General features: G+C 51.5%; 1 protein-coding gene across 5 annotated transcripts in view; it reads right to left on the minus strand.

Annotated features, from left to right (window-relative positions):
• The window catches only part of Abr (ABR activator of RhoGEF and GTPase), a 203887-nt gene that overhangs the window by 80396 nt on the left and 97685 nt on the right, over nucleotides 1-25806 (minus strand). For 4 of the 5 annotated variants that reach the window (XM_006977416.4, XM_042282419.2, XM_006977417.4 and 1 more), the window contains exon 2: nucleotides 16837-17021. In XM_006977416.4, coding sequence (XP_006977478.2) covers nucleotides 16837-17021 — 185 coding nt within the window. Of the gene's footprint in view, nucleotides 1-836; nucleotides 1438-16836; nucleotides 17022-25806 lie in introns of those variants that run through there. The other variant, XM_006977418.4, reaches the window with a different exon arrangement.

Here is a 25806-nt window from a genome sequence, read left to right on the forward strand (position 1 = left end):
GCTAGAGTTCTTAAAGGTAGGTGTAGGTGAGAGAAAGACCAATCCCAGAGCCGGCATTCCCAGGGGGAACTGTACCCCTGGGGAACGGAAGGACAGAGAAGAAGGCAAAGTACTGGCACAGCCCCTTCCCTCCTGATCTGCCTCTCTAGGAGCTCTGTTGCAGGTTTACAAGCCTAGAGGAGGTGGGCCCATCCTGCCTATGCCCACCCTGGGGAAAATGCTGACCCACCTGACAGCTGTTCCCACCCCCTCTCCCTAGCTGATTCAATTACTTCCCTTCACGCGAGTCCAAGTGACCCCCGACTCTTGATCTTTCTAAATGACCGCTTGCATCAGTCAAGACGCATCAAGTCGCCAGTCTCCTCCTTGGAAAAGGGGCAGCTCCCATGGCCACACTTCACAAATGCCCTTATCCTCTGGTTGCCACGGAAACAATGAATTATTGCCCACCAGTTTCAAGTCAGCCAGCTCCTCTGGGGGCAATAGACTCACATCAGTGACAGGCCACCAGGTGACTCATGTCACTGCCAAAAAGATCCCCTAACACAGCTGACTGAGGGGAAAGCCAGCAGTCACTGCCCCTGAGGACAACTGGTGCAGTTGGGCAAGCAGACACTCCACCTCTCCCTCAAGAACAGCTGCTGAGAGAGCACACAGCCCTCAATCCTCCGGCAGGAACGTACCAGCCCATCTCATGCTGAGTTAAGACTCTTCCACTCAGCCATGAGGCTTGTGCACACATCAGCCATTTCTCTCCAAACACGGCTTCAGCATCAGTCAAGAGCTGCCAGCCCTGCCCCCTCCCCACAAGCATCCAGGGCGTGTCACATTCCCACCTTCACGGCCACCAAGAAGGGGGACCCTGAGCCGGGGCTGGTCGGGGTTCCCAGTTCACACTCCTCCAGGAGAAACACATCTTCATCCTCCAGAACCTTGTCCAAAAAGCCTATTGCCTCTTCTTCCTCTTCCATGGCAGCCAGAGCCGCAGAGGGCAAACAGGAAGCAGGGTCCACGCAGCGGCGGCAGCAGCGGCGGCGGCGGCAGCAGCAGCAGCAGCAGCCGCCGCGCGCCCCAGCAGGGAGGCAGGCAGGGGACGGGCGGGCGGGGAAGAGCGTAGGGCAGGCCTACACCAGCATGTTGGCCTCCGCGGAGTCGGTCCTGGCACCTGGCCACCGGCTCGCGATGAAAGGCTCCATTATGAACCTTTTCCTGCTGCCGCTTTCCAGCCGTCCTGCGCGCCGGGCCCGCCTCCCGCGTGTCCCCACCCTGCGAAAGGGGAAGCGGGGCCTCCGGGCGGCCGCTCGCGGGATGAACGCAGGGCAGGGGCGCCAGCCAGTGTCCTCCGCGCGGTCCCTTCCTTCTTCGGGCGCCGCTCCGCTCGCCCCAGGCCCGCTGCCGGGGCTCGTCCAGGCGCCCCGCCGCTGCGCTGCCGGCCCCACAGAGCCCGCCCTTTCTGGACCCGGAGGCCCGATTGCTCCAAATGCACAGGAAACGCACGTCTTGACTTGCGAGGTGGAGCTGCTCGTTCCCTCTGTGGTCACCGGGCGGGCGAGCGGCTGGCGGAGGCTTCTGGAGCAGAGGAGGAGGGAGGGAGGGAGGCCGCAGACAGGCCGGGCGGGCGCGGGGGGAGGTCTGCTTCCCAGAGACAAGCTTTATTTACAACTTCTCGCCGGAGCCCTCGGGCAAGGGGGGGGGGGGGCGCACAGGAGAGCGGCTTCCCCCAGAAGCCACCCTTCATCCACCCCGTCTACGTCCCCGTGGGATCGTCACCAGCCAGAGCCCCCTTCGCACCTCGGCCTCCACAGCACCTTCGCGGCGGGGAGGCCCACTGCCGGTGAGAAACCGCAGTTGGCATTGCACCACGGTAGAGTGAACAAGGCTTTGTATTTGTACAGCAGGGGACTGGCCTGCTTCATGCTCAACCCCAGCACAGTGCCAGACAGGGTCCTAAGCAAGTGTCACTGGGCACCGTGGACCACCCGCCACATCATGGTCAGGTGCTGCTGGCAATACCACTTCCTTGGAGTATTTCCGTTCCACACAAGGGGAGAGCCAGCCCCACCAGGCCAGGCAGGGCACACACTCTAGGACAGGTGGCATTATCCACCCTCCCCGCTTCCAGAGTGCTTCCCTCAGTGTCTTCCATATTCCAGAAACCAAATTCATGCGGAGGGTGAGGCTCACAGCCCAGTCAGTCCCCTTACCCTGACCCTAGGAGACACCCACCCACGGGGGAGGAGTCTAGGCCAGCTGCAGGAACTCGTTCACAACTCAACATCCAAGGCAACTGTGGCACATCTCTAGCACTCATTCAGAGTTCAGGTAAGGCAAGCCCCGAGCCATAGAGGGCAGAAGGCAGCTGAAGAAACCACGGCGGCTTCAGCTAATTAATGTTCCCCAAAGGCAGGCAACACAGGCTCAAGTTTGCCAAGTCTGTCTTCTTTATGGTTTTAGTTTTGTTTTGAGACAGGATCTCTGTATGGAGCCAAGCTAGACTTGGTTTTCTGTTTTGTTTTGTTTTAATTTTACTGTGCATGTATGATTGTTTTGCCTGCCTGTGTGTGTGTGTGTGTGTGTGTGTGTGTGTGTGTGTGTACCAATTGTGTGTCCCATGCTTGCAGTGGTCAGAAGACCTCAGATCCAGTTCAGATCCCCTCGAACAGTAGTGACAGATGGTTGTGAACCACCATGTAGGTGGAGGAACTGAACCCAGGTCTTCTGCAAGAGTAGCAAGTGCTTGTAACCACTGAGCCATCTCTCCAGCTCCCTACAGTTGTTTTTGAGAGGAAGTCTTTCTGTGTGGCCCCGGCCATCCTGGAACCAGATATGTAGATGAGGCTGGCTTGGAACTCAGAGATCTATCTGCCTGCCTCTGTCTCATCCTGTGGCACCACACATAAGGGAAAACATGAATGCTTATATAAAATCTCCTGACTTTAAAAATGAAAGCAAGTAATTTACATTTTTAAAAAAGCACAGCACATTGTAAACCACATCTCTGCTCTGAGCTAGGCTTAAGGATGGCCACACTGCCTTTATTCTTGCAACTGGTTGTTAGCTGTGGTTATATGGGAGGGGTTTCCTCTTAAGTGTCCTTCTGTCCCATTGCCTCTTAGAATATCTGGCAGCCCAGAATAAAATTCAGCTTCATATACCAACTCACCACTTTGTCAATCTGTGGAACAGGTGCCACCAACCAGGTGGTGCCGTGTCTGAATTTGTCCGTCAAAACCTCATGTGCCTTTTATGACCGCCTTTCATACACAACACAGGTGGCAGCCATATAACCACAGGCCAGAGTCAAACAGTTGAGGCCATTTCCAGAGGAAGGCAAACTGTCTCAGCTGGGGCCCACCCTGCCAAGTCCTCTCTACTCCGCTGGGCACCTAAGCTGAGAAGCAGCATGTAGAAGGCCAGTGGGGATGAAAGGGAATGAGTGGTTTCTCATCCCACTCCTTAACAAATTTTCTCAAACTCTGAAGTCTGGGGGAGGGCTCTTGCCATTCGGTCAATAGTGGAAAACCTGCCCTCGCCAGACGCAGGCCCCATCCGGTCACCCAAACTGAAACAGACTGGGAGAGGTGTGACGGGATCTCTAGCGCCTGGGCCAGTCCGGGTCTGTCCCACCAGGGTCCTGCAAAGACATCTCCTACCCGTCATCCATTACTTTCTCTGAGTCCAGTTTTGCTCTGGCTGAGTTATAAATAGCCAAGACACATCTGAAGGGCCTTCTCGAGCTACAATTCCTCATTTGGTTTGGGCGGGTGAGGCTGTTCCCATGGTTTGGGAACAGCCAGGCTTGGCACTCCCTAGGGCACAAGTGTGCCAGCTCAGTGCCCTGTGCTACAGGTTCTTCTGTCCTCTACCCTGTGGGCTCTACGTGCACAGCATGCAGTGTCCAAATGGGTCAGACCAGCAGGCAGCACACAGGGTCTTTCTGTGTCCCTACTGCCAACCCAAGAAAACCTGAGGGACCCTGAAGCAGTCTAACTTTAGGGTACCTTAACTTGCCCACGCTCCTACTCATGGTAGACTCAGTACCCACTTCTTCCCTAGGCCCTTGAACCTCACAGAAATGCTCCCCAAACACCCAGGGCTTAGGCTACCCCACCCACTCCAACTGGTTGGAAATTCCAGTGAGTAACAAGAATGTCCCCTTCAGTGGACACAGAGGCTCCACTCACAGGCCCTCCGTCCTCCCTCTGGAGGGGAAGTGACTCACAAATCCCCAGGGTGCTCCCTCCCATCCCCTCTCAAATGTGCACGACGGCCCCAGACCTAGGTTTCCTCTCTACTTTGACTGCTCAGCCTGGTTCCAAACCCTTCTCTCCAGAGAAACAGCCAATATGACCCTTGTCCTCCGATTTTCTTGAAGTGCTCAGGCCTCTGGGGCCACACAGTGGGTTTAGGTCGATCTTTCCTCCCGCATCCTGTACACGTGACGTCATGGTTCAAGGTCCCATCCCACAGCCCTAGGCTCCCAGCCTTTGGAGAGCGGATCTCATCTCCCTCTCCTGCACCGTCACCTCTAGACCTGACACCTGCACAGGCAGCTGGATCTCCTCCCCTGAAGTCAGAGCAGCAACCTCCCTCAGCTCCTCAAATCCACACCAATAAGCCCCTCCTCTTCCCCACCCCAGCTTCCCCTTCTGGCCTGGCCACTTCCATCAGTGGCCTGTCACCCTGTGGCTCTGTATCCACAGCCCCACACATCCCTTTTACCGAACTCTGCTTCTTCCGTCTTTCCCTCTTCCAAACCACAGCCCAACTAGGCTTTGCAACACCTCACACCTATACAGCTCCCCAAAAACACTGCACTGGGACTCTCCATCTCCTCTGTCCATCTGTCTGCTCACTGGCACATGTGCATCACACCCCAAGGAGGCCTGGCATGTGTGACCAAGCCTCTACCACTGGCATACTCTCAAACCCCCGAGGCGAGGGACCTATGAAAAGTAGGATGGCGTGAACAAAGGTATCCATGCCAAGGAAAAACTTCACTGGAGAGTGTCTGCTGACTAAGTCGGTAATGGGGTGAGAGGGCGGAGGCAGAGAAGGCCATGTGTGGGGAGCTGAAGACTGCAGACTTTGAGAAGGGAACCCAGTGGGCTTCTGAATGGCACCTGGAAACAGGGAGGTCTTCCCAGGCAAAGGGAGAAAGGCCCGAAAGAAAGGGCTTCTTCTTCTTTTCTTTCCTTTTGGCGTTGAGGCTGGAACCCAGGGTCTTGTATAAGTTATGTCACTCCCCAGCCCTAGGGACGGTTTCTTGAGGAGCTTCAGGAAGCAGTTAGGGGACAGGAGAGAAAAGAAGCAGGACATAAGTACACAGAGGGCAGCTGAAACAGGAACATGGAGGACAAGGGCTGTGAACGTCCTACAGCAGTACGGTACCAATGGGGACTTCTGACACAAGGGCCGTGAACTTCCTATGGCAATAGGTATCGGTCAAGACTGTTGACACCTGCTAGGTCCACATCTCAAAGCCTGCAGTGGGTTGTCTGTCGTCTGTCTGTCTGTCTCTCTCTCTCTCTCTCTCTCTCTCTCTCTCTCTCTCTCTCTCTCTCTCTCTCTCACACACACACACACACACACACACACACACACACACACACACACAGAGGGATTTCGTCACATTCAAATCTCCATCCTCACTCGCTTACCATTTCAATCAGCAAGCACTTATTAACTGCCTACTGTATACCAGGCATTGTGCTCACATTCAGAATGTAGTGGCAAATGGGGAACACTGCCCTTTGTGGAGCTGATGGTCTCAGGAGCAGATTGGTCATGTGACTGACTCCCAAGGCCGTGCCGAAGGAAAGGCAGGACTGACGGGGGAGGGGCACATTTTAGTTCTGTTGTTGAGGTGCAGCTCCAGAAAGGGTACCGTGGAAATGGCTATTGTGATTTTAAATGTTCACACCCTCTGACTCAGCAATTCCACTCTAGGGAATTGTCTGAAAAGAACACTTTTCAGTGCCAGAAGGGCACAAAGGTGTGTGTGTATGAAAGTGTTCAGTAGAGCGAGAAAGCAGCAAAGGCTGCTGAGAGGCCAAACGTCGGACAGCGTGAAGTGGAATCTGGCTGATGGCACACTAGTAATTCTGGCACTCAGGCCAGGGCAGGAAGATTTCGAGTCCCAGGCCTGCCTGAGCTATACAGTGGTCAGACACAGACACACACACACACACACACACACACACACACACACACACACACACACATAGACATAGACAGACACACACACAGACACACACAGACATAGACAGACACACATACACAGACACACATACAGACATACACAGACACACACACAGACATAGACAGACACACATACAGACACAGACACACACACAGACAAGACACACACACACACACACACACAGACACACACACACACAGACACACACAGACATAGACAGACACACATACACAGACACACATACAGACATAGACAGACACACACAGACACACACACAGACATAGACAGACACACATACAGACACAGACACACACACAGACAAGACACACACACACACACACACACACACACACACCAATCTCAAAGCAACACACACAAAGTGGCTTGATTAGGACTAGAACTGTAACTCAGTGGCAGAGTATTTGACCAATTGTGCAAGGCCCTGGGTTCAATCCCCAGCATTGCCCCGCCCCCTCTGAATCCCTCCTTAAAAAAAAAAACAGAGAGGGAGAGGGGAGCTGGTTAAATGAATTCTGGTATATCCACAGAATGAAATACCACAAAAGGAATGCACTAGATCTCAATTCCAGGTATGCAAGTCTTCACCAAGTAAAACAACAAGCTACCTACCAATAGTGTGATCTCATTTCAATATATAGTCTACATACGGGGAAAAAACAAGGAGAATTAAATAAACTCTCAATAGTTCTCTGTAGGATGTGAGTGTTCATGTACTAGATGATGTATTTCTGATCACTGAGAATTTTGAGTATGTAATCAGAGAAAATGAAGTTATAAAAAGAAATGTGGGGGCTGGGGTGTCGCTCAGTCACAGAGTGAGTGCTTAGCATTCTCAAGGCTGTATAACTGCTCCCCCTCCCACACACACATAGTGCTATGGCGGGAATTTAGAATGAATTGGGAGGGTGCCAACGATGCATCTAATAAATGAGAAGCCATGGAAGACTCCCCGGAGGAGGTGACATGAAAACCCAGCCCTAGCTGAGCATGGCAATACACACTTGAAATTCTAGCACTTAGGAGTCTAAGACAAGAGAGTTACAAGTTCAAAACCCAACTGGGCTACACAGGGAGACTCTGTCTCAAAGAAACAAGCTCAGTAGTAGAATGCTTCCTTCACACACAAGTCCTTACCGTCAAGCCTCAGAACACAATAAAGTAAACTAACAATGAATGGGCAGGCCACACTGATGGAGACGGAGAGAGTCAGGGTAGTCTTGTGGAGTTACATTCCAAGTGGGAGGTTGGTGGTAAAGCTTCAGAGGCCAGCAAAGAATCAAGTGATCGAATCTGACAGGGTGGAGGGCTTTGGATTTCACCATTATAGCCACAGGGAAGGTGTGGAAGGATTCCAGGCAAGTCGCATGACCATTCTCTGGTGTACCCTCCTCTGATATCACATCACTCATTCTCAAACACTGCTCATCTGACATCACATCACTCATTCTCAAACACTGCTCACTCTGTGCTCAACAGGAAACCACTGAGTCAGACCAAACAAGGGCAGCTGACCCATTGGCTCCTCACTGATGACTCAACCCATCACACTGGGGCAATAACTCAAAAAAGGGCTAGGCACATTCCCACCTCCAAGCCTTCGCCAGATGCAGTTTCCTTGGCCTGAAGATCTTCATCCAACTCTCCTGGCAGAAGCTCAAGCCCCACCAGGTTGGAGGGCTTGGTAGGCCCCTGGAGCAGTGCCAAGGCAGGTGGAGTCGCTAGAGCCACAGAAAGAACCAGACTCTCATCTCTCACACCCTTGCTCCTTTCTCTGCCTTCCCTTTCCATCAGAGCAGACAACACTCAAAAGATCGCTATGAGTCTGGCATGGTGGCTCATGGCTGTCAAGTTCCAGGGAGACAGAGACAGAAGAACTGTCATAGGCTCAAGGCTAACCTGGGCTACAGTGTGATACTGTCTCCAAACAAAACTCATATAGAATTCAATAGCATAAAGCTATTGGGTATAAGCCAATGCTGCTTATATGGTAAAATAAATGAACAAAACCAGGGGCTAGAGAGAAGGCTCAATGGTTAAGAGAGCTTACTGCTCTTCTAAAGGACCTGGGTTCAGTTCCCAGCACTCCCATGGTGGCTCACAACTGTCGGTAACCCCAACTCCAGGGAATCTAACACCCTCTTTTGGCCTCTATGGGCTCCTGCACACTTGTGGTGCACATAAATTCATGAAAGCACACACACACACACACACACACACACACACACACGCGCGCGCGCACACACACACACACACAAATACTAAATAAATAAAGTGTTTAATAAACACTCAGAACTCAGGCAATGTCTCAGTGGAGTAAGTGCTTCCTACATAACCTGATCACCTGATAGTGCAATTATCTGTAATCCCAGCATGATCCTGTTACAGGGAATGCGAGGCTAAGATGGAAGTCTCCAGAAGCTTACAGACCAAGCTTGTCATACACAACAGAAAACAGTAAAAGAGATTTGCTTTCCAACAAGACAGAAGGCAAAGACTAACACCCAAGGCTGTCCTCTGACCACACGCATGGTCTGTCTGTCTGTCTCTCTCTCTCTCTCTCTCTCACACACACACACACACACACACACACAGGGGGGGAGGGAGGAAGGGCGAGGGAGGGAGGGAGGGAGAGAGAGAATAAATTCCATTGGATTCTGGATCTGAATTCTAGTTTTTGCCTCTTGCCAGTTCTGTAACACAGGGCAAAGCATTTAAATGTGTCTTGGTTTCCTCATCTATTAAATGGGAATAGCCTTGCTGTGCAGAGTGGTGTGCCTGACTCCATAAGATGGGGATCATTACTGCGCCATCTCTAGGGCTGCCAGGAGGCCTGATGCACACAGGGCAGCATCTGAACTGTGCTAAGCCCTTAGTAAACACCAGTTCTTCTCCCCTTCTTCCTTTGGCAGGTGTGTGGGGGAGGAACATAGGGTGGGAGTGGGGGGGGAGGGGCCCACCAGAGACTCACCTTCAACTTCTTCCTGGGAAACCAATAATTCACCCACACCAGACCATTCTGTTTCTCAGCCCTCTAGGAACTTTTCCACACTCAGTGGTTGTACAGCTCCCTTACCTCTACCTCCTCCATGACTCCATCCCTAAGATCCCACCTGAGGTCACATGACTTTCTTCTGGGGATAGTGCACATTTCTTTCTTTTTTTCTTTTTCTTTTTTTGGTTTTTTGTTTTTGCTTTTCAAGACAGGGTTTCTCTGTGTAGCCTTGGCTATCCTGGAACTTGCTCTGTAGACCAGGCTGGCCCCAAACTCTTAGAGATCACCTGCCTCTGCCTCTGCTTCCCATGTGCTAGGATTAAAGGCAGGCATTACCACCACCCGCCTTGTGGATATTGTGCATTTCTTACAGATGTTGCATGGATAACCTTCGTAATAGGGGGAACCTGGGGGCTTGGGATGTGGCTTGGTGACCGAGCACCTGCTTAGCATACACACAGCCCTGGGTCTCCCAAGAATCAGACAAAAAGAGGGCTCAGGTTAGGACAATGGGTCCTATAGAACTAAGTCAATGAAGTGCTATCCTTGAGCACAAGGCACTCCAAAAGATAACTACCCAGGGAGGAATCACTTCTCTGCCTCAGTCATTAGCCTCTGCTGGGATCCTTCCAAGAACAGGAAGCTCATTACTTGTCCAAATGCTAGATAGCTATTTTCTTATCCTCCTCACCCCACCCCACCCCCAAGACAGGGTCTAACTAAGAAGCCCAGACCAAACTGGAACTTGCCATCCCCCTGCCTCAACCCTCTAAATGCTAAAATTACAGGCATTTACTCTGTCATGACTGGCTTGCTAGACAGTTAACAGCTGAACTCAAATCTTTTTTGTTTTGTTTTTAGAGACAGGGTTTTCTCTGTATAATCCTGGCTGTCCTGAAACTCGCTCTGTAGCCCAGGCTGGCCTTGAACTCACAGAGATCTGCCTTCCTCTGTCTCTCAAGTGCTGGGATTAAAGTGGTGTGCCACCACCACCTGGCCACTGAATTCAAATCATATCTCACAGTAATTACTCTTTCTGACTTCCAAAGCAACACAAGACATATAGTTTTCATTCATTTTAATGGAGTAATAGGTTCACTTTATTCCAACATCAATCAGGTCTGTAAGTGGCACAGGTCTGCAATCCCAGCACTCCAGAGGCAGAAGCCCAAAACAAAGTGGGATTTACATCCCAGATGGATTCAAATTCAACTAACCCCCAGGACAGTTCACCGTGTAGCACAGCAGTTCACCTCATCACAACTGTTAGTTGGTTCCTGCAGAAGCCCCTCCAAATGATTATTTACCCCCCATTTACAGTAGAGGGGAATGATGCTTGTTAAACTGTCCAATGTCACATGGCATGAGGTAAAATTTAGACAAGCACAGTGGCTCAAGCCTGTAATCCCAGCATGCAAGAGGCCCAGGCAGGATGACTGCAAATTCAAGGCCAGCCTGGACTTCAGGATGAGACTGCCTCAAAAGAGGCAAAAGGGTACTAAAGGCTCGTGTCTGGGGAGGGGCAGAGGACAGCGGTTACAGTGCCCTGTCATACACTACGTTACATAGCAACGTGCACCTGGGGCCCACATCTGTGATGGGACAGGAGTAAGGCCCACCCTCCAAGGCAGTGCAGAAGACTCGAGCTGTCCCAAGAGTACTATGGAGTACTATGGTGTGTGTAGTCTTCCTCTACTTCTGCCTGCCATTCAGGCAGTGGATGAGGGCTGTGTGGACCACCTACCACACCGGCACATGACTCCTGGGCAGGTGAACGAGGGCATCCTCTCTGGGAAGGGCAGAAAACTGCTCTGGCCTTGCTAGCACCTACCAGTGGAGAAACTCACCAACAACAGAGAACAGTATAGTAGAGACTAAGAGTCTTCTGGGTTCTCTGGGACCCTTCTGAGGCCCTGGGAGAACACAAAGAAGAGAGGCAGAGCCTCGGACCCCAGCAGCTCAGCGTCTTTTTAAGACACCGTCTCCTTGTTTAGTCTAGGCAAGCCTAGAACTCACTATGGGTCCAAGCTGGCCTCAAACTCAAACATCGTCCCACTTCAGCTTCCTCGGTGCGAGCTATAGAAGCGGGCTACCATATCCAGCTTGAGGACACTCTTGCTGCCTGTCACCACGCTTGTTTCTTGGGCAATTTAACATCTGCCGGAATCATTAGTTTCATCAGACACCAGAACAGGCAGAGCACTGTTCTGGCTGGGCCCATCTTCCTACCCGCAGTGCCCTGAGCACCTGTAGATTATCATACCTTTATTGAATAAATATGACTTCAGGACTAGTCTGGCCTGCAGGTAAGAAATACATTCATGAACTGTGGTCCCAGCAGGCCAGCAGGAGGTATGGGAGCCATAGGGGTGGCCAGGCCAGTCAGGTGCAGTCCATCAGAGAAGACACCAAGGAAGCTATTATGGGGTGTGAAAGGAGAGGATAAGCGGAGTCCACTAGTGAGTGGACAGTGTCACAGGTAAGTCCTTTATTTACCTCCTTCCCAGCTTGGACAAGACACAAAGCCCCAGCGCCCCAGGTTATGCCACGGAACAGGAGCTCCATCAGCAGCTGGGGGTGGTTAACAGCAAAGAACAAACAGCGCCAGTGCACAGGAGGGGACAGCTACCGTCCTCTCTGCAGCAGAGGCACAAGATCCAGGACGGGAGAAATAGGTGCTGGGCCGCTGAGTCTCCACCGCCCCCACCACCGCCCCCAGACTAGGAACACAGAAGAATGCAGCCTCTGAGGCACCATCTTTCCACATGGCCTCTGTTCACTTTGGGAATGACCCTCCTAGGCCCAAATCCCAAGCCCCAACCTGAGAGAGAAGGGAGATTCTGCCTAGTGGGTCCCCATTCCTCCTCCCAGTCCCAGAACTACACAATTCAACCCCAAATACCAAGCAGGAACCCAGAGGTGCCTGGGAGTTAAAAGGGGGACCTAGGGAGTGCACAAAGGGGTGACCAAGAATGGTGCCCCTTATCTATAATGGCAGATGGAAGCCCTAAGAACTGTATATATCCCCAGCAGTGGGGGGCAGCTGGGCTGTTAAGAGCTTCACCCAGGAGGGTGACGGAGAGGGGCCTGGCAGCTCTACCCAGGCGTAAGCTTCACAAGACCCCAAGTGGAAATGGAGCCCTGGTCCCATTGGTCACACTAGCCTCTGATAAATTATGTCAACTCCCCGAGTTTCAGTTTCTCCAACTATAAAATGAAAGCCAGGCACGTATCTTGCAGACACATCACGGACTTTAAATGAAGCAACCTATGTGAGAGGCTCAGCCCTGTCTCTCCAAGTAGCTGATGGGAGGAAGAAGATGCAAGAGAAGACAGTGGTAACCGTGGTGGTTTGAAAGAAAATGGTCCCCAGAGGCTCACAGGGCATGGCACTATTAGGAGGTGTGGCCTTGTTGGAGTGGGTGTGGCCTCGTTGGAGGAAGTGTGCCCCTGGGGGGTGGGCTTTAAGGTCTCAGATGCTCAAGCCACACCCAGTGGGGCAGTCTCTCCCTGCTGCCCGCCAATCCAGATGAAGAGCTCCCAGCCCCTCCCCAGCACCATGTCTGCCTGCTGCCAGGCTTCCCAGCATGCCAACAATGGACTAAACCCCTGAAACTACAAGCCAGTCCCAGTGAAATGTTTTCCTTTCTATGAGTTGCTGTGGCCACGGTGTCTCTTCACAGCCACGGAAACCCTCACTGACACAGTAATGACGGTCACTTCACTTCTATCACGGGTTCCTCACGCCAGCTGAGGTCTGCACCCATATGGACATTATGGATTCCATGGCATTCTGGTCCCTAACCACACCTCATGGCAGACTTGGGACAGCTATCAGGACACATGGGAAGGTATTCTCAATATCTTCCATTTAGAGATGAATAAATGAACTCAGAGAGGGTGACATGTCTTGGGTGACACACCTTCAAAGTAGCAGGAGACAGACAAAACCCACATCTTTTCTCTGTCCTGGGGTCCCTTTGACTGCACCATCTAGAGAGGAAACAGGAATTGTGGTCTACGGGAACAAGGTTTTCCCTAAGATTGTGGTTCTGGGACAGAAAGTTGAGTAGGGGTGTCATTACCCTACTTCCCCAGGGAAATGACCAACACACTCCCAAGTGAATTGAGCCTCCAACAACTGGTCACCCCCGGCCCTGGGCCAGGGTACCCTGCCCAGCCTAGGTTTAGGAAAGGCCTGCAGGGCAGGGTTTTGTCACCTCTGGGGCACAAGCCAAGATGAAAATATCACAGCAAGGTATGCTGGGGAGTGAGGAGACCATGTCTTGGCTGAGGGTATCACACCCAGAAAGACAGGCTCAGGAGGGATGTGGCCTGCAAACGCAGCGTCATTTCCCAGCAGGTATTTACCAGATTGCGTCCTTGCAATGCTGCTGGTCCCAGCTCTCTAAAAACCAATGACAAAAGTCTTGTGTGTGTTTGTTTTCAGACGGGGGAGGGGGGCGTCTCATGTAGCCCAGTCTGGCCTAGAAGCCACAATTCCTCTGTCTTTGCCTTCTGAGAGCTGGAACTGAATGTATTCAATGCAATAAGGCTCCCTGGGAGCAATCCCCAGCCATTCCTCACGCTTCCCTTCAGAGGAGCCAATGCTATTCAGACCTGAGGGCTCCGGGGTATTACGACCCTTGCTCAGTGTCCTACAGTCAGAAAGATTTTCATCTGTCCGTTATTTCCAGGCTCTGGGTTACTGCATAAAACACAGTTCATTCTATGTGTCAACTTGACTGGGTCATAGGGCGTCCAAACATTATCCTGGGTGTCCGTGGGATGATGGTTCACAAAGAGATTCACATCTGAATCTACCGACTGAGCAAAGCAGATGCCCTCCCCAGGGTGAGCTGGCCTTGCCTCTTCCAGTCTATTGACAACTGAGAACAAAAAGGCCAAGAAAGAGGGGCTCCTCCAGCCAGCATGCCTGACCCAGGCCCAGGAGGCCCAGGCAGAAGGATCGGGAGTGTCAGGCCAGTCAGGACGACAAAGTAAATTTCAGGACAGCCTCAGAAACATAGAGATCGGGTCTCAAACCAAAGGACAGAGGGGCTCCACCCGCATGGCTGCTAGCCCTGGGACACCGGTCTTTTCCAGCCTAGGACTCAGACTGAACCCTGGGTGTCCTTGAGCTTAAGCCTACTGGTTTTCACCTAGAATCTTCTACTTTGGCTCACCTGATTCCCGGGCCTTTGGATTTGGACTAAAACTACACATTGGCTCTCCTGAACCTCCCAGCATCCACTGCAGAGGGTAGGATTTCTTAGCCTCCATACCCACAAGTCAGTTCCTTCTATCAAATCTCTCTATATACAAACTGTACACAAACACACACACACACACACACACACACACACACACACACACACACACACAATCCATTTGGGTTATGGTTTTCTAACATATAAACCAAATTTTGACCTCCCAGGTACAGCCTGGCTGCATGTTTGGGTGTGGAAAGTTCAGCTGCCAGGCTGTGCCAAAGGCTAGATATCTGAATATCTAGAACAATTGTCTGATTTGGTCCAAAAATCCCCTCTGTTCCCAAGTTCCTAACAGGAAGCCTGGCAGGGGAGGGGACCGCCTGGCCAAATGAGCACAGCCAAGCACAGAAATACACACACACACACACACACACACACACACACACACACACACACACTTATTTTAAAATAAAAAACAAAAACAAATCATCCCAAGTACTGGGAAAGGGGGTTCGCACCTTCCGGGCACCCTATTGCAAATGGCAATACTTGCAAGGTCCACTAGGTGGGGCCAGTAATGCAATAGAAAGAGCAGAAAGGCAGCTAGCTCCAGGCAGGCAGGGGTAGAGCAGGGGTAGCTGGGGCAGGCAGGCAGGAGTAGAGCAGCTTGCAGCTGGAATTGTCCCAGCCATTCCCAACTGGCATTAATGATCCCCCTACCTATCAGTGATGTGAAAATCGGTACTGAGGGCCCCAAGTACTTCAGATGACTGTTCTCTCTGTAAAATTTAACATTTCAAGATCTTCCCCTCAAGTTATTCCCTTCTGACCACCAAGAACAATGGGAACAAAGTGAAGCTGCTACCCAAAGCTGAGAACACCAGGACCACATAGTCCTGCTACGCATAAAGCATAGTTAGGGTTTCTCACGAGGAAATCCAAATATCCATGGGTGAATGCTCCTACAATGTAGTCATGAGGAAGGAGAGGAAGGGAGACAAGAGGCAGAGACAAGAGGAGAATGCACAGACCAAGCCCTGCATGGAGATTACACAGGAGCATCATCCTGCAGCTGCTTATGGTGGGATATGGGCTAAGTCCCTAGGGGAGATCTGAACCCCACTGACCTACAACCAGAAGACAGAGATGGGGAACCAGAGTTCTCTCTTCCTTCTTTCTCCTGGTTGGCCTGAGTCCAGGTCCCAGAACAGCCTTTCTTCCATTGGTCCAAACACTCTGCCTCTACATGGCCAAAATGGCTGTCTCTAATCCACTACCCCTCCTCAGGGTAACAACACCCAAGAATGCTGGCTGTGGGGAACCTGAAGCAGGCCAACACCCACATCCACCCCTCCACCTTTTACCTGCCCCCCACCATCCCTTCCCAAACTTGCACCACCTGGCAGCCGCTGAGCTCTGCCTAGGCCTCTGTTGCTATGACAACAATGTGGCTTCCCCCAAGTGGGATGCTGGTTGCCAAGGCCCTTGTTGCCAAAGGCTATAACAGCCACCCCAGTGTGTGAAGAGGGGGTGAGAGCCTGCAGAGGGTGGGAAGGAGCAGGGTTCTTCCACATGGTAGAGTCCAGGCAGCCTCCAGGTGGGGTGGGGGTATTAGGCATTGGAGGAGGGAAATGCACTGCTGAAGCTCCCTGGGGGGGGCTTCAGAGAGGAAAGAGAACCCCACAAAATACACCTGGACAAGCTGGACCAAAAGAACCTGTGAAACTGAGCTCCCTCCACCAAAACAAATGGCTATGACTCTTGTCCCCAACTCTAGAAAAAGAGCCCCAAGGAATCTCTCTGCCTGGCTTGCTCGTGTATTTCAGATGCGTATCCTCATGAGCTGGGCCCAGTGTCCGTCCCTGTCACCAGGAACTGCATTCATTAGAAGTACTACAATCCTCCACGCACTCCCATCTCCCTGCCCTGTCAAAGCACACTTAATCTTCCTTACACAAGGTTTCTGAGGGGGGAGTCCCTGCCTCTTCTGGATGCAGGGAACTTAGGCACCCCAGATATATTCCTTTCCTGTGGAACAGAACAGAGCTGGAGGCCCTCAGTCCTGGGGAACACTACAGAAGCATTATGTTTTATACCCCACGGGAGGCTTGAGACCAGTCCTGGCTCTGTGGGACACGCGTTGTCCACAGGCCACTGTGCACCCAGCCAGATACAGACGGAGAAGCCTGGTCCTTCCAGAGCCCCCTCCCCATCCTAGTGAGAGACGAAGGGATAGCTGAAGGGGAATGAGGATGATCAGGAGGCAGCAGAACCAGCAGCTGGCAGAGCAGGGGAAGGGGTACCCGAAGAGGAGCTAGATGACAGGGCATCGGGGGTCCAGGCCCGCCCTCCCCCAGCCCCACACTGTCCTACCTCCCCTCCCCAGAAAAGCAAACAGGAGTACCTACCCCAGGTGCCAACCCCTCAGGTGGGGTGGGTGAGATGCTGTCCCCACCGCCCTGGCTGCGGGCGCTGAGCTGGGGCGACATGGTGGGTGACTCGTCGATGTATGGCATGGTCTCCGAGCCCTCGGGGGGCCCCTTCTGCTCCTCATGCCCCTCTGCGTCGTAGTCCTCGGCCCCGTAGCTGAAGTCTGAGACAAGGAACAAGAAAGGCCACTGAGAGTCTTCCACCAGGGCTGCCAGGGACTGGTAGCGCAGTGGGCGCCGGCGCCGGCCCCCAGCTGCCATGGTCCCTGCTGCACCATGCACCCCGGGCCAGGGCAGGGGCTGCACAACCAGGCCTGGGGAGGAGGCTGGGAGCTCCACAGGCACAGGCTCTGCGGAGTCCGTCAGAGGCTGCTGCTGGGAGCCGGGGAGGCGCGGCTCTGCTGTCGCCACCCGCCTAATAGCATGTCAGCTGCGTATGTGGAGCTGTGTTTCCTTTGCCTCCTGCCTAATTCCACGTCTAAAAATTAACAGTGGGAGAAGGAGGCAGGCCGAGTCCAACTCTCCTCTCTGAGTCACCATTTTGCTTTTTATAGGGAATAAGGAGGTGGGGGCGGGCCAAGCGATGTCACTTCCTCAGTCCCTCCTCCCTGGGTACCATTGTACACTGAGCTCCATCCCCGGGGGGTGCGCAGGGCAGCTTTGGGGTGGGGGGGGCCCAGAGAGTGTGCCCTAGGGGGCCCTCAGTCCCTTGAATGAGGCCCTGCATGCAGGACAGAGCCCAGGGAAGGCAGGCGTGGGAGAGAGGGTTGTGCCCAGGCCTGGCAGGGACTGGGTGAGCAGCAGTCTCCTCAAAAGGCAGCAAATGGGTCTATAATTCCAACCGTTTCCTTCCGAGCAGGAGGGAGAGGTGACAGAAAGTAGAGCTGTGTTAACCCCTCAGTGCTCCCAGCACCACACAAGCTCCAGCGCCCACACAGGTACCCTCCCAGGATGGGCAGCAGGGTGGGCCACCAGGCAGTACCGCTAGGCTTTGCACCCTGAAGACCCCCGCAACGTTCCCAGCCAGCGACCGGCCGGCCGGTGAGTCAGGCGTTGTTTCCAACATCCCAGTCCACTGTCGGGAGCTCTGAAAGTACAGCAGGGTTGCTGCGAGCAAGGTGCAAGGTCTCCTCCCACTTGAGCCCTGGTTCAGGGTCATCAGTGAGGAGGGGTCAAGAGCACAGCCTCTGGAAGACCAGAAGGCGCTGGTACCACGACTCACAGAGGAAAGAGAACACAGAGCAGTGGAGCCCCTGGTGGTCGTCAGGGCCCTGCACACTGGACCTGCTGGAAACACAGGGATTTGTCATATGGTTCCTAAACCTTGGCAGAGGCCTGGGTTTGGAAACTGTGGCCAGTACGTCAGAGGAGCCTGGCTGGGCCTGTCCCGTTATCTGCTCAGACATCACTTCCTCCAGGATGTTCTCCCTGGGAACTCAGTTTACAGTACCCACAGCACATGGCCTCCTGGAAGCCTCAGGGGCAGGAACTGAGTGTTTCAGCTGTGGCTGGGTGCCCGGCACCCACAAAATGACACACAGCAGGCTCTTGGGAAGTGTGAGTAGCAGAATGAACAAGTGGAAGATGCACCATCCATCGCAGGCCCGAGGTCTAAGCCAGGCAGGCCCGCCCGTGAGTCAAGCTCTCTGTGGAGGCCCAGGCTCCTCCTCCGCTGTCATAACACACCAGCCCACAGGCAGCCAGCAGCCTGAGAATGGTGTCACCAGGTCACTGGGGCGCCAGGCCATGGCTACACTCAGTCCAATCTGGCTGTTGGCAGTCAATAGCTTCCCCCTGGGCTCTCTGCACCTGCTCCTGCCGACTTCCTCTCCCAGGGTTCAGCAGATGCCCAGTAAGGTGTCTGGGTACATAGGCTATATTTCCTCAGGTCAGGCATCGACACAAAAACCCACAGACCTCTTTACTCCTCCAGGGGCTCTGGGTCTCCCTAGTCATGCTGGAGCTAAGAGTGTGGGTGAATGAACTATGGTGGCCCCTGGCCTAGCCAACAGCTAGCCTGACCTGTATCGGGCATCACAGGAAAGAAGGTATTACCCGAGGGTAGAGTTCATAGATAGGCCAAAAGAGACTATGCCCTGGTTCACTTCTAATACAATACCTGGCATCTCTCACGAGAAAGGAAGGTCTCTGGCACCCTTTTGTCTGGTATGCACATCAGACCCTACCAACTCCTGCTCGGTCTAACCACCTCTCCAAAGCAGTTCTCACAGAAGAGGCCACTAAGCCTCAGACATCTGCCTAAGATCGAGGAAAGGATATCAACCTGGGTCTGTCTGAGTCTTCAAGGGCTATCTTACCCCATTTGAATTTCGCTGCAAAGAACTCCCAGCCTTTGGCCCTCCGCATGGCACAGGTTGATCAAGGAGGGGAGAGGTACAGGATGCAGACATGGAGACCGGCACAGTGTTCTCTACAAGCATTTCTAGGGCATTCCTTCCTTGTTCATGCCTTTCATAAAATACTGGGAGTATGGAACACTTCTATTAGGAAAAGGGCTATATAAAAGGATGGAGAAATGGGGGGGATGGCGGGGGGCGGGGGATGCGGCAGGAGGGGGAGAGGGGCATCTGTGGTTGGTATGTAAAAGGAAAAGAAAATTTCTTAATAATAAAGAAAGAAAACATAATAAAATAAAAAAGGATGGAGAAACCAACTCTCTAGGAAAGTAGGGCTGGGGGAAAAAAAAACAGCACAGACAGGCTTCAGTCTCTGAAGGCCACAGGTGAGAACACTAAGCGGATGTGGCCTGGCCACTAGTCTCAAAAGAAAGCGTGACAATGAAGTCGCTGACAGTCAGCTCCGCTTCCCCTCTCGGTGGCGGAAACTCTATTATTTGGAGTGGAACTATGCTCAGTGGCGAGTAGAGGGACCACATTTCTTAGTATGCGATTAAGTCCTCACTAATTTAACAAGTGGAACAGCCTAGACCTATGACCCCACCACTTGGGAGGCCAGGGCGGGAGGGTCATTACAAGTTCAAGGCCAGTCTGGAATACATAGCAAGACCCTGTCTCAAGGTGAGGGTGTTGCGTGGACATGTGTGGAGACTTTGAAGATGGTTGCTAAAAGTACAGCCTTCCCTCCCCAGGTTGCTTTTGGTCATGGAGGCTGGTGAGATGGCTCCATTGGTCAAGTGCCTGCCGTACAGGCATGAAGACAACTGCCAGGGATGGTGGCACATGCCTGTGACCCCAGCACTCATGGGTCAAGAGTACATGGAGACAGGAGGATCCCTGGAGCTCACTGACCAGTAAGTCTAACCAAACTGATGAGTTTCAGGCTCAGTGAAAGACCATGTCTCAGAAAATTAAAGGGGAAGCTGGAGAGTGGTTTAAGTGGTTAAAAGTCTACACCTGCTCTTCTAGAGGACTCAAGTTCGGGTTCCAGCATCCATGTCAGGCAGCTCACAACCAGCTCCAGAGGGTCTGATGCCATTAGCTGGCATACACACACACACACACACACAAATTTCAAAAAATTAAAAATGGAGAATGACAAAGCAAAAGCATTTGAACACACACACACTCACGAAACAAGGATACAACACACCACACACATATAATTGAATAATAATAATGATAATAATAGTAAGAAGTAGTACACTGGGCCTGCCCTCATGGCTCTTCCTTCTGTCACCAGTTTGTATGGCTGGAGCCACAGCAGCCATGCTCAACCATAAGATGACTTTGAACACAGATGGCAGAATTGAAGATGACCAAACAGAAGACTAAGATGATGGCCTCCTTTTGACTCTGGAATGATCTACCCCTAGACTTCCTTTATAAAAGAAAAATCAAGAAGCGAGGAGGTTTAGGGGTGGGGTGAGAAAGAGAAGTCCATGTGATATGAACCACTACTGTATTTAGTATTCTCCAATTACCTTCACTGTTCTTGTTCTCCTTGGTGGAATCTTTTCAATATTCATGTCTTAAAAACTGCACTGTGTACAGAGTCTTAAAATAGACTACCACCAGGCAACAAAAAGGAACTGCATTAGTAATTCTCGAACATACTATGCTAAATGAAAGAAGCTAGATACAAGTGCACAGCCTGAATGCTTCTGCTGTATAATGTTCTAAAACAGACAAAGCTGACCAATGTTTGGAAAACACTAACCATGAAAACACTGGCGGCCTCTGGGAATGGGGTGTGGACAGGATCTGATGACAGTGGGCACAAGGGAACTTCCTGGGCCAATGGAATCAACCCTTAATCTTGGCAGGGATCTGAGGTACAGAGACACTCAGTCACCAGAATTTACCAACTCTTAGTACAGTTAATATTTATGCAGTTCACTGACTACTGAATGCTTGGTTAATGATCTGCCAGCCTGAAGGAGTCATCTGCAATTCTGAGACACATAAAATGTAAGAGCGGATGGGATGGGGAGATGGACAGATGTGAAAGGGAGCAGCCACGGGAAAGTGGTAATTACAGACTCTAGCTAGCAATAATTGGGCTGGCTGTTCAGTGTGCGATACTCTCAACTCTTCTCCATGTCTGATAGTTCTCATAATAAAATGATGGGGCAGGGGACAGTGCCCTCCAGACTGTTGCCACCCTTTCCTTTGCATCCTCTCCCATTTTTCTAACACTCCATGGAAAGGTCTGGGCTGCACAGCCACCTCTGGTTATTTCCTGGACATGCATCTTCCAGTCCCCAACTTTTACTTGAGGTTAGTTCAGCAGATGATGGGAGACCTCCAAATCTCTCCAGCCCCCTCCTGCCCACTGTTCATGGATCTCCCCAAATCCCCACTCTTGCCAATTTTCTCCCCACAGCAGCCCAGCTCCAACCCAACCACACCACATGCCACAGTCCTCCGCTAACTCCAATGGTTCAAACAGCCTAAACTTAGCAGCTGAAGACTCCTCGTAGTGCACACCGGCCTCCACTTTCCACAGTCATCTACTACTGTCCTGTAGTATCAGATCATTTTCAGGTTCCTACGTTTGTCTGAGTATATAAGCCAAAGGGTCTAGTCTTAAACCCTGGTACCCGTAAATATGACCTTATTTGAAAGAAAAGATATTTGAAGACATCACCAAGTGGAAGACCTCAAACTGAAATCATCTTGGATGAACCCCCCCCCCCCCCCCCCCCGTAGGTGTTAAATCCCCTGAAGTCCTTAGGAGACAGAAGGGGAGAACAAAGATGGAAAAGGCCCCGTGAACACAGGGAGGGAACATGTGCAGCCAGTATTAGCTGAGAGAAGCAAGCAAGAATTCGACCCTTGAAGCCTTGAAGGAAGGGCTTCCCAACAGGCCTTGGTCTGGGGCCTATAATGTGCACAGTGTGAGATAACTTTCTGTAGCTTAAAGCCACCAAGTTTTGTGACGGTGTGTATAATAGCAAGGAAAGCATTCCATGACTACCCATGCCCTGTCCCACCCCTAGACAACTGCACCTGCTGTTATGGTACCTAAACCCTCTCCTCAGCCCTTTGCCCATCAATGAGACCCTCTCTCGCCCTCAAAGCCAGGTAGCTGCACCCCCTCCTATGAACTCCCCTGTGTTCCTCACACAGTACCTGGATAGATAAAGCACTTTCACAAGCAGATGAGAAAAGGGTAATTATGTCATATTCTAATGAGCAAGGGAAAGGAGAAGAAAACTTAAAATAGAACAGCAAATGGCCAGAGATATTCTTTTTAAAGGTTAACCTCACTGCAATCAAAGAAAATGCAACCTACTTTTCCTTCCCCTTTGGTGTAATTTTCCTATCAAATTAACAAGAACTTAAAAATAATGATAGGCTTCTTGTCTAGGATGTGTGAGGCCCTGAGGGTGAAGGCCAGCACCACAAAATAATAGTAGTAATTAATAAAGCCCAAAGCTGTAAAGGAATACACTCTCAGAGCTCCTGAAAGGTATATTTAACTGCTACAACTTTGCTCAGTTTATCTGGTAAATGGCACAAAAAGATTTAGTAGTCAGCACAGCCATGAACCCAGAATAATTCAAAGCTGTGCCCTAAGATAAGAATATGTAATTAATTAAAATACTCATAAAATATACTTGCATGGGGGCTGTGCAGAGTTGGCTCAGTGGTAAAGAGCACTGACTGCTCTTCCAGAGGGCCTGGGTTTGATTCCCAGCACCCACATGGTAACTCACAACCAGTCCAGTTCCAGGGATCTGACACCCTCTTCTGGTCTTTGTGGGCACCATGCACAGACACACACACATACAGGCAAGCATCCATACAAGGCCAAGTGTGGTGGCACACGCCTTTAATCTCAGCACTTGGGAGGCAGAGACTGGTGGATCTCTGTTGAGTTTGAGGCCAGCCTGGTCTACACAGTGAATTCTGGGTCAGCCAGAGCAAATAGTGAGGCCCTGTTTCAAAAGGCAACATAAACATAAAAACCCCAAAACAACCCCCTCAAGAAAAACCACCCATACCCATACAAGTAAAATTTTAAAAGAATTTTAAATAGACTTATAAGGCTGTTTATGATTCCAAAAATATATTTAGAACAATCTAAATGACTATGTATAGGGAATTGGCTGAGTAAATTATGGTATGTCTTCAAGACAGACTAATATACAACCACCTAACATTATGTGGGTGACATTTGTCATCATGTAAGTGAAAAGATTGACAGTAGCATGGCAGTATGTCTGGGAAAAAAAAAAAAAAAAAAAAAAAAACAGGAAGGCCTGGATGTCCACAGAAGCTGGGGAGACCACATAAAAACTGGGGGTGGTGGCTCGCATCTGTAATACTGGTGCTTAGGAGCCTGGGGCAGGAGAATCATGAGTTCAAGATCAGCCCAGGCTAAACAGCAAGACTCTGGGCCCCACCTCACTCCCTCAAAGAACCTCAAAAGCAAATTCAAAGGGAAAATAACCATCGAGCATTCAGAGTCTGGAAACCTTGAAGGAAGGAAAGGAATGTGTGGTTTCACTGCTCCCAGGACGCTTGTTCTCTACCACCTCCTCTTCCCTGCTTGGTTTTATACGAAGCAGAAATGGACCTCGTCCTCAGAAGGACGCCGTGAGCTACCGAGCCAACTAGAATCAGTCAGTCCACCTCATTTCTTACTAAGCAGGAAACAAAAGCCCTAGTCTGTCAGGTTTTCTGCCACATAAAGTGAACACATTTCTCAGTGATACCCTTACCTCCCAGGAAAGAAAGACAGTCTAGCATGCTATAAAATTTCCTGGGCATGGTGAAGTAGAGAAGAGGGGCGAGAGGATTAAATACTCAAGGGATTATCGCTTCCCAAGAGCAAGGGATGGAGAGGACAGACTCAAATAGTCCCTCCATTTTCTGACACTTTTCAACCTCCCTGTGCCTAGGTAGCCACTTCCCAACGATACCGCTGGTGAATGCAAAGAGGGACAGCGGGGGGGGGGGGGGGGGGGGGGGGACTCACTGGAAGATAGTGTGAAGCACTTAGCACACAGTAAGCACCCAGTACATCTCAGCTGCTATTGTTAATATTATTAATTGACTCTCGAACGATGTGTGGTTGCTTGCCAGGTGGGTGGGGGCCGGGAGCAGAGTTCTAGGCAAGGAGGAGGCTTGGCACTGGCACAAGCATGAAACAGCAGGGCCCCTTAAGGGGAATATAAATAGCCACCATTGCTGGAACACTGAGTGCGCAAGGGGGTGAGGGGAAACGGATCCACAGAAGGGGGCACAGACTAGATCCTGAGTCAAGCCTGGAGGCTGGGCAGGATTCAGGGCTCTGCTGAGACAGCCCACTAGCCCAGGGCCCTCAGCACTGGAGTCACAGAACATAGCTACCTCTCAGCAGTTCCTCCTGACACACGCTCCCGTGTGGAGGAGTCTCTATGCAGGCATAATCCCATGTCACCCAGAGAAGACACTCACCTGTGAATGTGAGCTGCCCTATTTCCAGTCTGTAATGAAGCCAGTGTACTTGAGAGATGCCAGATGACAGGCCCTCAAACACAGATTCATACAACGAAGAGAACCAGCCAGTGAGAGGTTAAGTTCAACCCAAGTGGCTAGAACTCATTCCTACCCCCTCAAGTGCCCAACCTGAGGAGATCACTGTTTACAATCCTGCCTTGAGGCTGTCCTGAACCAGGGACCCATGGGTATGGCTAGACAGACACATTGGGGGCTTCAAGTTTCAGACACTGATGAAAGGTGTAGAGTCCTGTCTTCCTCTTCCAGGGACTCTAAGGACCTACAGGTACAGGATAAAATTCCAGGGGTGGAATGGTCCTGACATCCAAACAGGGGTGGCATCGCGGCTAACTGTAAGTAATAAAAGCAATGAATTTATTTTCTACTTGGGAACCAATGGGGGGCAGCTGGGCCGGGGGCAGCTGGCCGGGGGGCAGGGGCATGGAGGGAAGCCCAAGCCTAACCATTGGTCCTACCAAAGCAACATCAGGACAGTCTTCAGAGAGCTGTCCTGCCCCAGGAGCTCCCGTGACGACACTTATACACCATGGTTCACAACTGCACAGCACTGGACGTGTTCCTTCATTTCACCCACAATGGTTGATCTGACGGACCCTATGTGGGACAAAACCAGCCAGACAGGAAGTACACAGCACAGGACTCTGCTGCATATAGTTGAAGAACAAATGAAACCCAGGGCTGGAGGCAGGAAGTGTGCTGACTGGGAGAGGCATGAGGGAACTGTTCACGGGTGATGGGAACCTTCTCCACCTCCATCCACACGTCGCTTATGCAAAGAGACATGCAAACACGTTCACTCAGCTGGATACCTAGGATGTGGTGAACTCTAAAAGTGTGGTTTTCTTGTTTGGTTGGGTAGCTGGCTTGGTTTTTGTTTGCCTGTTTGAGACAAGGTCTTGCTATGGGTTTCAGGCTAGCCTTTAACTCACTTTGTAGCTCAGGCTGTTTCTGAACTCACAGGGATCCTCTTGCCTCATCCTCCTGAGTGCTGGGGTTGGGATGTACACCACCACACCTGACA

This window comes from Peromyscus maniculatus, chromosome 8 (assembly GCF_049852395.1).
Source record: "Peromyscus maniculatus bairdii isolate BWxNUB_F1_BW_parent chromosome 8, HU_Pman_BW_mat_3.1, whole genome shotgun sequence".
In the NCBI taxonomy this organism is placed as follows: Eukaryota; Metazoa; Chordata; class Mammalia; order Rodentia; family Cricetidae; genus Peromyscus; species Peromyscus maniculatus.